This window comes from Symphodus melops, assembly GCF_947650265.1.
Source record: "Symphodus melops genome assembly, chromosome: 8".
Lineage (NCBI taxonomy): Eukaryota > Metazoa > Chordata > Actinopteri > Labriformes > Labridae > Symphodus > Symphodus melops.
This window is the reverse complement of record NC_136698.1, coordinates 16,987,887-17,001,047: the sequence shown is the minus strand read 5'-3', so window position 1 is coordinate 17,001,047 and position 13,161 is coordinate 16,987,887. Positions and strand designations below refer to the sequence as shown.

General features: G+C 42.5%; 2 protein-coding genes across 4 annotated transcripts in view; both read right to left on the bottom strand.

Moving 5' to 3' along the window:
• Window positions 1–9,068, bottom strand: part of cpamd8 (C3 and PZP like alpha-2-macroglobulin domain containing 8) — a 43,682-nt gene extending 34,614 nt beyond the window's left edge. For both annotated transcript variants that reach the window (XM_079349850.1, XM_079349851.1), the window contains exons 1-13: window positions 8,565–9,068; window positions 4,940–5,091; window positions 4,397–4,419; window positions 3,512–3,677; window positions 3,188–3,240; window positions 2,769–2,786; window positions 2,181–2,235; window positions 1,831–1,944; window positions 1,486–1,570; window positions 1,030–1,138; window positions 592–819; window positions 247–417; window positions 22–150 (exon numbers count right to left, since the gene is read on the bottom strand). In XM_079349850.1, the coding sequence (XP_079205976.1) occupies window positions 22–150; window positions 247–417; window positions 592–819; window positions 1,030–1,138; window positions 1,486–1,570; window positions 1,831–1,944; window positions 2,181–2,235; window positions 2,769–2,786; window positions 3,188–3,240; window positions 3,512–3,677; window positions 4,397–4,419; window positions 4,940–5,091; window positions 8,565–8,650 (1,389 nt within the window). In that variant the 5' untranslated portion in view covers window positions 8,651–9,068. The remainder of the gene's footprint in view (window positions 1–21; window positions 151–246; window positions 418–591; window positions 820–1,029; window positions 1,139–1,485; window positions 1,571–1,830; window positions 1,945–2,180; window positions 2,236–2,768; window positions 2,787–3,187; window positions 3,241–3,511; window positions 3,678–4,396; window positions 4,420–4,939; window positions 5,092–8,564) is intronic.
• Window positions 9,069–9,536: 468 nt separating this feature from the next.
• sac3d1 (SAC3 domain containing 1) lies at window positions 9,537–13,097 on the bottom strand. 2 transcript variants are annotated; one of them, XM_079350506.1, is made up of 4 exons: window positions 12,996–13,097; window positions 11,993–12,386; window positions 11,278–11,560; window positions 9,537–10,476 (listed from the first exon to the last, which is right to left on the bottom strand). In XM_079350506.1, the coding sequence occupies exons 1-4, from the start codon at window positions 13,082–13,084 to the stop codon at window positions 10,010–10,012; spliced, it is 1,233 nt and encodes a 410-aa protein (XP_079206632.1). In that variant the 5' UTR covers window positions 13,085–13,097; the 3' UTR covers window positions 9,537–10,009. The 2 variants fall into 2 exon arrangements, with proteins under 2 accessions (XP_079206632.1, XP_079206633.1); XM_079350507.1 differs by lacking the exon at window positions 12,996–13,097 and adding an exon at window positions 12,590–12,989.
• Window positions 13,098–13,161: the final 64 nt, after the last annotated feature.

Here is a 13,161-nt window from a genome sequence, read left to right as displayed (position 1 = left end):
CAAAAAGGATGTAACAGTTACCTTGAAAGGAGTGCTGGGGCTTTGAATCTGGATGTGACACTTGCTGGGAGAGTACCAGCTACTGATGGACAGGTAACTGGGCAGGTACTGGTCTCCCACTGTCTTCCAATCAATGGATGTCACTTTGGTCTTTATCAGACGAAAAAAAAAGAACATTGTATACAGTAGGTTCAATAAGGTGAGCTAAAAAATAATCCTCTTACTACCACCACAACAGCCACTGACCTCTAGCCAGACATACTGGGCAGCAGTAGGGATAGAGGGGATCTCAAAGATGGCCTGGCCATCCTTAGAGATCAGCTCGCTGGTGTAGACATTGTCCTTGGGAGTAAGCTCTGCCTTGACACGCACCTTCACCCCATCAGCAGGGCTCCCATCAGGGTAGGTCACCTCAATCTGCAGGGAGAGAGATTAAAGTGGCATAATATGATATTTGCAAAAAAAATAAAGGGCTGAAAGATGTAAGGCAATAAGCTGGAAAAACCATCCAAACAGGCTGTGTTTTTGGTTTTGCTTTAGAGCAACACATAGTTCCACATATTTTTGTCCATTCAGAGTCAAAAGTCTCACCTTCCCCTTGTAAGGCAGACCAGGCTTGAATTGTTTGCGTGTATCCTTTGAGTACTTTATGTCAATGAGCTGTTTATGGACGGGCGTTGAATCATCAAATGTGGTTTGCCTGCTTCCATCCACGCTGGTCACTGCCGCCCAAATGCTCACACTGCCCCTAAAGTGATCCGCCACGTCTAAGGGCATCATGTCCTTCACACACAGGCTGAAGTTTGCAGAGCCTTTGATCTGAGAACAGCAGAGGAGTCGTCTGTTTAATGTTAACGTGCAGAACATTATTCTAGTGCTATTCAATTCTATTCTGTTCAATGTTTTTATGATCATTGCAATATTTTGGGGAATAGCAGAAATTCAGCCACAGCAGAAAAAGTGACTTCCTTAAAGCTCATTAATGGGCAGTAATGAGAGATCAGTCCATGAGAGAATCAATACACTGACCTCCATGGTTTTTATAACAGGATGACCCATCTCATGACGGTAGTAGCCCACTCCATTCACTGTCATATTCACTGTCAACTTCCCGGTAACTGGCTTCCCAAAGGTGTACCTGTGTAATATTGAGAAGGCACCCATAGTTAGTGGTACATTCAAAGTATTAAAGTGTATGTAATAGAAAACAATTGTTGTAAAGATGCAAAATATAAAAATAACAAACAGAACTACAGTAGCACCATTTTACGGATGGTGGGTAAAAAAGGAGGAAAGACAGAGACTTGTGTTGATTTATACGTTTATTTGACATGTTTATTTTAATTTGTCTTAAATAGACAGGGACACAGGGACACATGCAATGAGCATCTCTTCTTCTGTAAAATACAAGGTAGATGCCGCACATACCGGTTTCTAGCCATGACTTATTTACTATTGTTGGAAGTGGAATTTGAAATCACTTACCTGGCCCTGACTGAAGCCTGCTGGCATGAATTCAGATCACTAATGTATTGAGGTGGATCAATCACCAACTCAAACTTGGGCATCACTGTGAGGGAGAAGACAGCATGCTGCTTTGAATATTTTTGATATTTTTGATGTATAATGGTTGATACTCCTCATTAGTCTGATGTTTTGGAGAAGCCTCTTTTGTTATTTAAAAAGTACACCTTTTGCAAAAGTTGCTTCTCTAAAACACACAAAACTGACAAACTTTTTATTGATCATCTATGTCTCTCTGAAGAGGCATTTATTTCTAATATGGTCATGATAAACAATGCTGTATACCAGTCGTGTATCGAGCCTTACCATATTTCTGCACTTCAAAGGACTTATTGTAGGTGTGTCCCTGCACCTCCACAAAGATAAACCACTCTCCGAGCACAGGCTGGTCGGACAGAGGAAAACTCATGTTCACAACCCCTGTAGGACAAAGAAATCTCTTTAACACCTGCAAAGCATGATCAAACATATACAGTATGTACATCTGTGCATTTTCCTAACATTTACAGGGAAGCACAGAGAATAGTCAATTGTTCTTTTAGTGCATGTCCAGTGTGTAGAAATGTTACTACTTCCTTTAAAATATTTAAAAAGGAGGTTTGAATCTACATAATGCACGTTGATGGTGCAAATACATTGTAGACCCTGGGACTCACCACAACAGATCGACTTGAGACCTTTCCATTGGACCATCCTGGATCCTCTGGGGTCCTGAGAGAGAGAATCTTTGTTAAGACAATACATTTAAGTATTCATTTTCTGCCATATGTAGTGGAGCATTCATTTGCATATGATTAAACAGGTCTCACGACCCTTGAACTGAATGTGACCCAGAGACCTGGCTCCTGTCAGAATACGCCCACAGCTTTTCCATGGGGGAAACCGGCTGTGCTTGTCAGTAGCCATAAGTTAAACATAGACTTCTCTCTGCTTTTTAAGCAGCTTGTTATTTGTCCTCCAATCATTCAAAGATCCAATAAGAGACAATAGATGATCAAGGACGGGAAGTTTGAGGCAGGCACACGAATGATGTGTGCGTTTGTAGGGCAGTGATAAGCACTAAACCAAAAGAAGACTAGGGAGGAGAAGAGGTTGCTTTCATGTTGTTTATCCTCGTGCTGTTCCAAAGAGCACCCTGTTATCTAGGTGAGCTGCCCTGACTTTTGCTCTGTAATCTCCTACCAGGCTGGGAACAAAAAAAAATTGCCACTGTTCCTTGGGTGGTCCTGCTGGCTTCCACTCACCAAAACATATGCCTCAATCTAGAAGAAAAAAAAGAGAGAGAGAAACAGAAAAGGGATCAAGACAAGGAAAAGACTTTATGACTTCAATGTAAACAGTAAAGCCTGGAGAGGATCCTAATGCAACAATCATCCATCTGTGAAGGTGAGCATTGCCCTTTACCAACAGTGGACATTCATAGCTGTAAACATCAATAAACTGTCTGTCTGCACAGTTCCTCAGTACATGTGGAGGCTTTGCTGGCATTCCTAGAGGAACGACTCTACCTCTGCTACTGTAAACAGGTAACGGTACAATTCTCTGCACTTAGAGCAGACCAGTTTTCTCCTCTAAACTCCAGCAATTAGAGTTGGAAAAGTATGTCCATGCTAAATATGGTTGCTCTATGGCCAAAGTTATAAGAGAGGAAGATCTAAATTACCTTGTCATTCACTGGCCTTAGGTTGGGGGTCACGGTGTAGACATTGATGAGCACTAAAAGAATAAGCAGAAACACAACTTTGTTGGATACAGCAGGTAAGCAACCTTTAAATATGCAGGACTTAATGCATACGACTGTCCTGTTCTACCTAATCGTTCTCTAGCCTTGCAAAAAAAAAAAACTAATGCGTGAAAATTCTTTGCTGAATCAAATTGATAGAATTGTAGTCTGAAATAATTTGATGGATTTATTTTCATTGACATGAAAGCTCCCTTTATTTTCTGTACTGTGATTAACAAACTACCAGGTGCACAAAGAGGGAACCTTTATGTTTGGGTTTGTAGACAGGTTTATCAGTCTGGATGAAGACAGCTGTGCCCTTGCTCTCCACTGTGACGGTGGTAAAGTTGTGGAAGATGTAGCCTCCCTCTGTGAGGTGACGGTTGCCCCACACCTTGAGATGCGCCTGGCCTCTCAAACCAGAGGGAACCTGGCACCATACGTGCACAAACACACACACACACACACACACACACACACACACACACACACACACACACACACACACACACACACACACACACACACACACACACACACACACACACACACACACACACACACACACACACACACACACACACACACACATGAACACAAGTAAAATAAAGCACAGAGATCCACAAGTAGATATAATTAGCAGGATATGGGTTGACATATTTCTCTATGCTACTTTAAACAAGTCCTCATAACCAACAGTTTAAGGAACTGCAGTCAAACACAGGAGAAAAATGCCAAGCTTTAACACGACACACTACAGATTACACATTACAGTTTTTCAGGAGAATGAAGGCGGAGGTTACAGGGAGGGGAGAGAGACAGAAGGGAAGAATCGAGTTGTGTATACTAGATTGATCTATTCCAGCCTTCGGGGGCGGCGGACCATACATGCACGTCAACAGCTGTTGCATATTATATTGAGGCTGTTACCTTATTCCCAATGAATGAGCAGAGACAGATGTTGCATTACAAATAATGTTAGTGTTGATTTGCATGTTGCCTAAGGAATGCACACACAACGGACAAGAGGGCTCTCACTACTGTGCAGCTGTCATGGCGCAACAGTGCCATGCACTCTTAACATCTCTGGAAAGCGGCACGTATGCACTTCAGTACAATACTATGTAAACAACACACAGTCAGACTCACCTTTAGCTTGATGGTGCCTTTATCTAAAATGGAAACAACGAGATAGGTTAATGAGGCACATTTGTATATTCTTATCCTGTCTTTATATCCTTATATCAAAGTTTCCAATGTTTTGTTTTTAGCTATACTAGACTATGGCCGAGCTGACCTCGAGATTTCCAATGAGAAATCCAACTACAGCCAGTCTTCTATACCACACAGAGGTAGAGCTAGCACCATTTATTAATGTGCTGCCAAACAAATCAGTCACTGTATACACAAAGCGGGTGGTGGGATGGAGCAAACTGATGCCTCCACGTAAAGTGTATGTGTATGAAAGCCATATCTGTTCAGAACACCACCAGGGCAGAGGTCAAGCTTGCTCTCGCTGTTGTTGCTCTTTGAAATGCGTTTTGCCAGGTATGTTTCCCTGTGAGATGTCAACATCCTTTTATGTGTTACATTAAATAGAAATGTGTCATATTCCAACTTGTTAGTTCAAGTTTTCCTCCCAAAAATGTTGCATTGTCCCAGGGCAACCTTAGATCAAGGGTTTGTCCTCACCAAACACAGAGCCATGGCTGTGGGCGACCGCCTGCCCCTTCACCGCCAGCTGCACTTGGACACGTGTTTCTGCTTTTGCATTAAAGATGGTAACGCTCACACTCTCCTCCACGCCTGCTCGAAACACAGAGGGGGCAGCCACCAGATAACCCCTGAGAGGTGAAAAGGGAGGAAGGAGGGGGTCGGGGAAAGAACGAGAAAAAGAGGGAAGAGAGCGAGGGGAGTGAGGAAGAAGTTGAGATTGTAGTAGATGACATAAGAGAACACAGAAGAGGAGGGGGAAGTAGTAAGTTGGTGGCAGAAGATAAGGAACAAGTCAGAGAACGAATACTTTTAACATAACTTAAGTGCATCACTTCTCTGCATTTACACTACTCACAATAAGTTTGGGATGTTGTGAGGTCCTCAGTGGGTTTCATAGATAAGGTATTTGTTTCACTTCAGTGATTTTTGGGATAGGGAGGCAATTGTATTAGAGTGACAGACACACCTCATTTTGTGTTTTCCATGTAATGGTCTCACTGTGTACAATACCTAAGTACCTTACATATTGGGGCCAATACCAAAAAATACAAAAAGACAACCCTTTTCAACATTGCATCAATTTCAACATTCTGGGGGTATAAACAGCTGTTATTGTCAGTAAGTCATTCCCAGTTCATCATTCAAGCAGCCATGAACACGCAATGTCACTTAACGAGCAGCTCCACCTGGCCATAGTGCACCTTCAGGTTGGCAGCAGGCAGTCAGATGTTGCTCGTGAACTTGGTGTGTCTCAAGACACAGAACTACTGACAGTGTTTGTGACAGACCCACGAGTGGAGCCCCATGAGTGATGGCAATGATGACCAGTTATGCTACTGCCACACAGCTGCAGGCCTGTTAACGAAAAGTGACGGGTACAAGGGTTTCCAGACAACCCATTCACAACCAACTCCACCACTTTGGCTTGTATGCCAGACGACCGTTGCAGGTGACTCCAGTGACACCAAGACACCGCTGTGACCGTTTGCAGTGGGCAAAAGACCATGTGACCTGGACAATGCAGCAGTGGTCTACCGTCCTGTTCACTGATGAGTGTCGGGTCACCTTGCACAGAAATGACGGTAGTGAGTGTTGCTGGAAAAGGCAAGGTGAGCAATTTGCCGAGGTCAACATGATCCCCAGGGTTCACTTTGGTGGAGGAGGTGCAACAGTGTGGGCAGGCATCACCAGTCAGCGCAAAACAGATTTGGTGATTGTAGGTGGCTCAGTCAATGCACGTTCTTACCTCAGAGACATCATCATCCCCTAATTCCACCAGCACACCCCAAACTTTATGATCATGGATGACAATGCTCCACCACATCGAGCCAGAATTGTCACAAGGAGTGCCTCATATGGTATGACCACCAATGTCCCCTGACCTGAAGCCCATAGAGCACGTCTGGGACCACGTCTGAAGCAGCAACTTGATGCTCGCACTCCAACCCCCATGTGACCTGGCAGAACTGTGTGTAGCACTTGTGGAGAAGTGGAACACATTGCCTCAGAACAACATCATGAGGATAGTTAGGAGCATGAGACGTCGCTGTCAAGCTGTCATTGCCGCAAATGGTGGAAACACCCGCTACTGACTTTGTCAATTTAGGTTATTTGGGGCTATCTTTGTTATTGTCTTAATTGTTGGGGTAATAAATATTACACTGATGAAAATGGTGCTTCTTCTCATTTATTAATAGTAATATCAAAGGGAACTATTACTTATTTAATTAGAATTCATACCAAATAGGAAGAGCACTCATGTAAATAACATCCTTAATCCTCATATTGTGAATAGTGTAAGTACACTGTTACCACTGCACTGATACACACTTCACTACTCTGGATTTAATGTGATTTTGTTTCTAAAGAAGTCTAAGAGGTGAATCTAAAGAATATTCACACATCACACTTGCTGTTTCTCACTCCATCCCTGACCAGCACAACTTGTCCACATGAACTTATTCATAATAAAAACCCTTGTCCAAACAGGGACATTCCACATGGATTTGTGTGGCAGGATCAGGTTTAATTGCAATGGTTAGCAGGGACACAGTAGTACCTGTTGGCCAATGAGCTTTCCGCTCCCGTGTTCTCCTTGGGTGGTCTAGCATGTCTGACAGAAGCTTGGCATCTGTTTTGCAAAACAGCAACTGAGAATCTTTGCAGTCACTTTCACATTTAATTGAGAAAAGGGGTCCTGTCACTGAGGTCACGGAGCAAAAATTATTTTGTGATGCTGATCACTGTCCCCGCAAAAAAAAACCAAAATTTAAATGCAATGTATCATCTGGTGCAGAGGCTTTATCTCTCAGGTAGCAAAGTAAGAATAATGAGTGCAGTTGTAAGCATGAGCTTGTAGAATCACCATTGGGGGAGTTTGGACCAGCTGCTGCTGGCAGATGGCTGTTCACCAATCAGTCAGTTTCTGCACAAGGTTTCTGCCTGTTAAAAATAGGTTACTCCTTTACACTGTAAAGAGCGTGCTAGTTGATGGATTGATGCTGGGGATCTTTAGATGAAATAACACAATTCTACAGTATATGTAAAGTGTCATGTGTTTTGTAGTGACTGGGAAAATCACTGCTATTTACCTCAAACAATGCAAACCAAAATATCTGTGTGGTTGTTTAAGTCCCTATCCGGTCATTCCAACTATTATTTTCGGGGCATAAGGCCTGCTCACCCCCTACAAACCTAACCGAAGATCAAACAAATTAGAATTGAGCAAAGCCTTGAGCACAAACCCAATTGCATGCTTGAGAGAAAGATCAGGTGGTTGGCATTACAGCACTACAGAATTTCAGCCGGAGGCAATTGCAGTTCTTGAGAGAGAGAGAGAAAGTCATGAGAAAATCCCTTGGAAAATAAGGCTTGGGCAAAAGGAAGATAATACGAGGAAATTGACTTTGAACATTTGATCTACAGTGAGTTTAACCAGATTTTGGATGAGCATGGATCAGGTGGTGGAGACGATGCATTTTTTAGTCACATGACTTGATGTTCTCAAATTCTCATTGTTTTTTAAGATAAATTTGGACAAAGCTAAGAGCTGACCAGAGCATTAGAAAGATTTGTCTTGTTTTTGTCAGTTCTTTGTCACATGGGTTCAGCTCCCAAGCAGCTGACAGTAGCCTTAGTGATGGGACCAAAGTGCCAAAAGTCAATTAACTTCTTTTGTCTCTGGGTGTGGAGGGATAAACAGAATGAGAAAGCCTACTGTCAAACACATAAATTACCTTAAATACTATTATTATCTTAATTGGCATGACTAAAAACTCTGAAAAAGCTGCATATAATCCAGTCCATGGCCTTAATCAGAACATTTGGGTGCAGGCTACCAATGAAAATATCCCTTTCAGTGCTCTTAGGTCTAATGACCCAGATGTCCTTAAAAGAACATGACATGTGCTACAGACATTTAGTAAAAAGGCTCAAATAGTTTCTAACGGTTAATGATCAATACGTTGACATTGAAACTTTGTGGCTGAAGAAGTGCTTCATTAGATGTAACGTTCTTAAGAGTATCGAAATGCTTGTTACAGGTTTAAAGCGCCACACAACCCTTTACAGAAAACGCATGCAAACACGGGCTTATACTTACTGTCTTTCTTGTGCATAAGTTCTGCTCACGTTGCAAATGAACAAAGTCCATGAAAGACTCAAAGCTGTCAAAGATAATCGCAACATTTTGGCATCAGAAGCCAAGATTATTAAGACTCTCTCCTCTGAAGGTTCCAACTCTGTGAAAAGTTAAATGAAACTAACAGTCTGCGTCTACAACTCTATCTATCCATTGACATTGGTTGGCTTGGAAGGTGTGCAGCGCTTCGTCCGGAGCCCAAGATCAACTTTTTTGTAGACATCCCACTTCGCCAAATCCAGTTCCAAGCAAATCGTGTTTTCCCCTCTTAGAGCCTTGAGAAGGCTACACGGACAGTCCTCTCCCATGTGCCTTCACCCGCCCCGGTTCCGTTCTCTCATATTTCAGCATTACAAATTGTGAGCCTTCTCCCAACAGCAGCGAGCAAAAGAACGCCTCAGAAGAAAAAAAACAACGTTTGACAAGTCAAATCCGTGTAACTCGTGCTTCCTCGATTGCTCCTAGGGATCTTCTTTTCCGCTCCTGCAACAGCGAATCAGGAGGCGATCGGCGTCAGGCTCCGATTCATTCACGTCAATACCTCCTCTCACTTCTCTGCGGAGGGAGCATGACTAACCCCAGTGTCTTTACTGAGACCACCATAAATTACCTGCAGTTCAAAGACTATGGGTCAGTTGACATCTCAAAACGTCAACATGTTGCAATTGGTCATTTCGCGCTGGACAACATCACAAGATCACCAATATAGTGAAAAAGAAAGTCTGTAAGAGAAATAGGAACCACTTTAAGTAGAATGATCTAAATGCACGTCTCTGAATTTGTTGTTCTCGCTGGAGTGTGTTGACGACATACAGATATCTGCTGCTCCCGTGTGGTGAATGAGCTTAACCGCAACACAATCCTTCACCGTTAAGATGCAGGATCAAACTACCTGTAATCCCTTTCATCTTAACAAAGAAAATGTAATTGAAATGCCTGAGGTAATGCTTTAATTAGCATAAATTAACAGTAGCACAGGATCATTTTTAATGTATTTTACAAAAACATGGTATTGCATATATAAAACATTTCTACATCATCGAAATAACCACTTATATTAAAAAAAAAAGTTTTCCACATCTTAAAAGTATTTCAGGAACATGTACACAAAGGAACTTTTATTATCAGTCCAGCCTCTCTCGGGTAGAGTGTAAAAGACACTTAGTCAACAACAGCACCACTTACGTTGAACATGTAGAATCCAAAGCATTTCATTGGTAAAACACTGACAATGAGCACCTGTCACAGAAGCTTTCAAGGCTTAGTCAATCAAACTGATTAAAAGCAGAAAGCTGCACTGCTGAAGTTTCTTTAAGCAGGATCTCTCTTTGTCCTAAAAGGAACACATTCCTTTTAGTACAAATGAAGTTCACACCTGTGTTACTGCTTTAACCATAGTGTTTGTCTCAAGAGCAACCATGAATGATCCTCCCAATGGTGAGGTCAGTTTGTTTTTCAGCAACTATGTTGTGATACAGTTTGCAATGCAGTTTTCCTAGTTCAGGCTCAGTGAACTTAGCCTTGGAGAAAACCACGTGGTGGTCTTGGTTGACCTCCACTCCGTACACCTGACAGAGTTGGGTCGTAAGTGATGTGTCTAATGACAAGAGTTGAGCCACTCTATCAAGAGGAAAGCGGCAGTTGCAACTGCTGTGTCCGTGACTGTATATAAGAAGTAGATCTCTCCGACAGGTCACCAGGTGACGGTGCAGCGCACAGCACTGCAGGAAGTTTAACCTCCGAGACAGTCGCAGCAAGCGTACAGGGTTTCGCTCCAAGAAAGCTTGGTTGATGGAAAGAGCAAGTGAGATGGCAGGAGAGCTGCGCAGCCGCTGAGGGAGCTCCATGATGTGTTGTGCGACACGAGTGGAACCTGGAGAGATGAGGAACAAGACATTGGATTTTTTTGTTGCAATAACCCTTTTACCTTAACTAGTTAAGATAATTTAACATTTTCAGTAATAGACCTTTTATTTTTTTCTAAGCCCAGTAATAGCTTAAGATCAACTTCTGGCAGCAGTTATTCTGCCTTTGATTATGATAGTTACAACATCTCTTCATTCACATTGAAATGCATCAACTGACGTGACTCTTGTTACTAATGACAACTTAAATCTTGGCCACGCTGCCAGCCAGAGCATCCTATGTGCACCCTGGAACCTTGCTTTATGTTTTGCGCCACATGGCCCCATCGGAGCAGTGTTGTACCGATACATGATCTGAAGAAAAGATGAGGCAACAATCTTCTTGTAGTTCTAGGGAAAAGCTAGACTGTTGAAAGGATCTGTAGGTAATTATATTGATAACATGAGAAGTGAAGTTTCAGGGTCCATCTTTATGTTGTGGGGGGAAAAAAACAAAAAACTGCATTTTTGTGTCCATTTCAGATCACTGTCTTTACTAAATATTAATGAAGTTTGTGAAGAAATGGACAGATCCTGCAAATATTGAGGTCACTATCAAAAATAAATAAAATTGTAAAGATTGTGCTGGCAGTAGCTGCTACCGGCCTGATGTGAGCCTCAGCAAAACAGCTGTCACACACAGACAGGGTTTGCCTGGTATTTTTGGGGGACTGGATTCCCAAAAGTCAAACCTTCTGTGTTTCATGTATATGATGCAGCGATATGGATGCAAATAATATACCAAGGAAAAATCTCAAGTATTAACCAACCCAAGTTGTACAGTAGACCAAGAGCCTGGAACTCTTCCTGGTTGGGGTTCAGCTCGGTTCCAGTTTTGTAGCAGTCCAACAGCCAGCTCAGATTCTCCTGTAGGTGCATGTCATTAATGCGCGGGTCATAGAGTCGCAGTGGCTCTCCACAGAGCTGGTAAGAGGAGTAAATAAGAAAACGCACTGTGCGCTCTAAGATGGCCACACAGTCCAACCCAGAAACCCTCTGGATGATCATATCCTGCTTCACACCGCGAAGGCGATCAAAGACGAAGCTATACACCTAGAAGCAAAAGAAAGAAAAGCACAATTACACAGTACCCTGAGAAGGGTTCCATTTTTAAGTATCCATGATTCAGAACAACAGTTTTGTTACTCTGTTAGAAACAAACTATGGTTGTCAGTTTTGCTAAGAAAAGACAAACACGTTCAGAAGCTGAATAGTTACACTTTGAATATCATTTAAAAGTCGGTCATTTCAGAATCTTTAAAGAACAATTGACAGACATGTAAAATAATGTTTTGTAAATCAGTTAAGATATAATAAAACTCAAACGATGCTAAACTGTTAAGGGTGCATCGATAAAACCAATCAACACAATTCTAACTGAATACTTCATTAACACGTGAGTTCCAGTTTTTCTTCACCAAACTATTATTAATTAATCCATTATTGAATCAGTGACAAGGGAAAAGATATGTAATGAGTACTAGCCTCAGTCCAAGGGTGCAGGTCTGTGGACGCAGCAATATCATCAATCAGGTAACACACAGCTTTCAGCAACACAGCAGGTGGCCGGAGATCAGTCGGGTTAGTCGAGTCTTTCCCAGCTGCTGGTCTGGAATATTCTTTTACAGCACGCAAAGGGTCTCCCTTGGGCAATCTGTCTCTTTCTGTGCCTGCCAACATCTCATAGCGATGAAGACGGTGCTGTGCCTCGCGGTCTCGCAACTCCCGAGTGGGACACATGGTCTGACATGTTCCCCTTGGCAATGTTTCTTTTTTCCCCTGGTGCTCTCGACTCTCCTCTCTCATCTGTGCTTTGCCTTCTTCTTTCCTCTGCCTCCATTGTCCTTCTGACTGCGCACCCCTCCTCTGAGAGTGAAAGCTGGAGGGGAAACAGGATGGTTAACAACTGAAAATGTAGTCCAAAAAATTGGATGAAAGCAAGCATCAGCACCAGGTTTGCATCTCGTCTACCTAGCAAACAGAACCAAAACAAATGCAAGCTCTTGTATAAGTCTGCTTGTGATTACTGACTTGGTATGGTTTCCTTTCATTCTATGAAGTGGTTTAATGCATGGTACTAACCTACTGCAGGTTCAAGTTTACAGCATTAAGATTATTTAAACTTTGAAGATGTCTTCTTGGGTAACAGTGCATCTCAAATGACACCCCGTTTTAATGATGGCTTCGTTTATCGATGCTCACTTTATCTTGGCTTTTGTTCAGAGATAAAGAATACAAGTAAAGCAAAGCAACATTTCTACAGCTGTTAGCCTTTTAGCTTTGAGTATCTTTAAATAACAGTGGGTAAGCAGGCAACAGGCTAGCTTGTGCAGTTAGCTACCGCGCACATAAATGAGGGCAGAGCGTTTCATTGAAGACACGTGACACACGATAACAAAGCGTTAAACAAACGGCGTTAAAGCCCTTGATCAGGGTTTGAGTTTCAGCGTAATGCTAAACGTACACATAGTAAAACAAACACACTCACGTGCGACGAGGAGCTCTTCTGCGGTTCATCCGGACTTTCAAAGAAACACCAGTCGTCACTTTCAGGATCGTCCAATAGAAACGTGTCATTCATGTTTGGATGTGAAGTCACATCCGGGACGCCACAGGCCACGCACAACAATTCACGGCTTTGTTTCCAACTAAAA

Excerpts from the sequence above, each read along its gene's own strand:
- sac3d1 (XM_079350506.1), bottom strand. The coding sequence starts at position 13,084 with ATGACACGTTTCTATTGGACGATCCTGAAAGTGACGACTGGTGTTTCT. Across the intron at positions 12,387-12,995 it reads AGAAGAGCTCCTCGTCGCAC|CTTTCACTCTCAGAGGAGGG; the intron begins GTGAGTGTGTTT and ends TTTCCCCTCCAG. Across the intron at positions 11,561-11,992 it reads ACCTGCACCCTTGGACTGAG|GTGTATAGCTTCGTCTTTGA; the intron begins GCTAGTACTCAT and ends TTTTGCTTCTAG.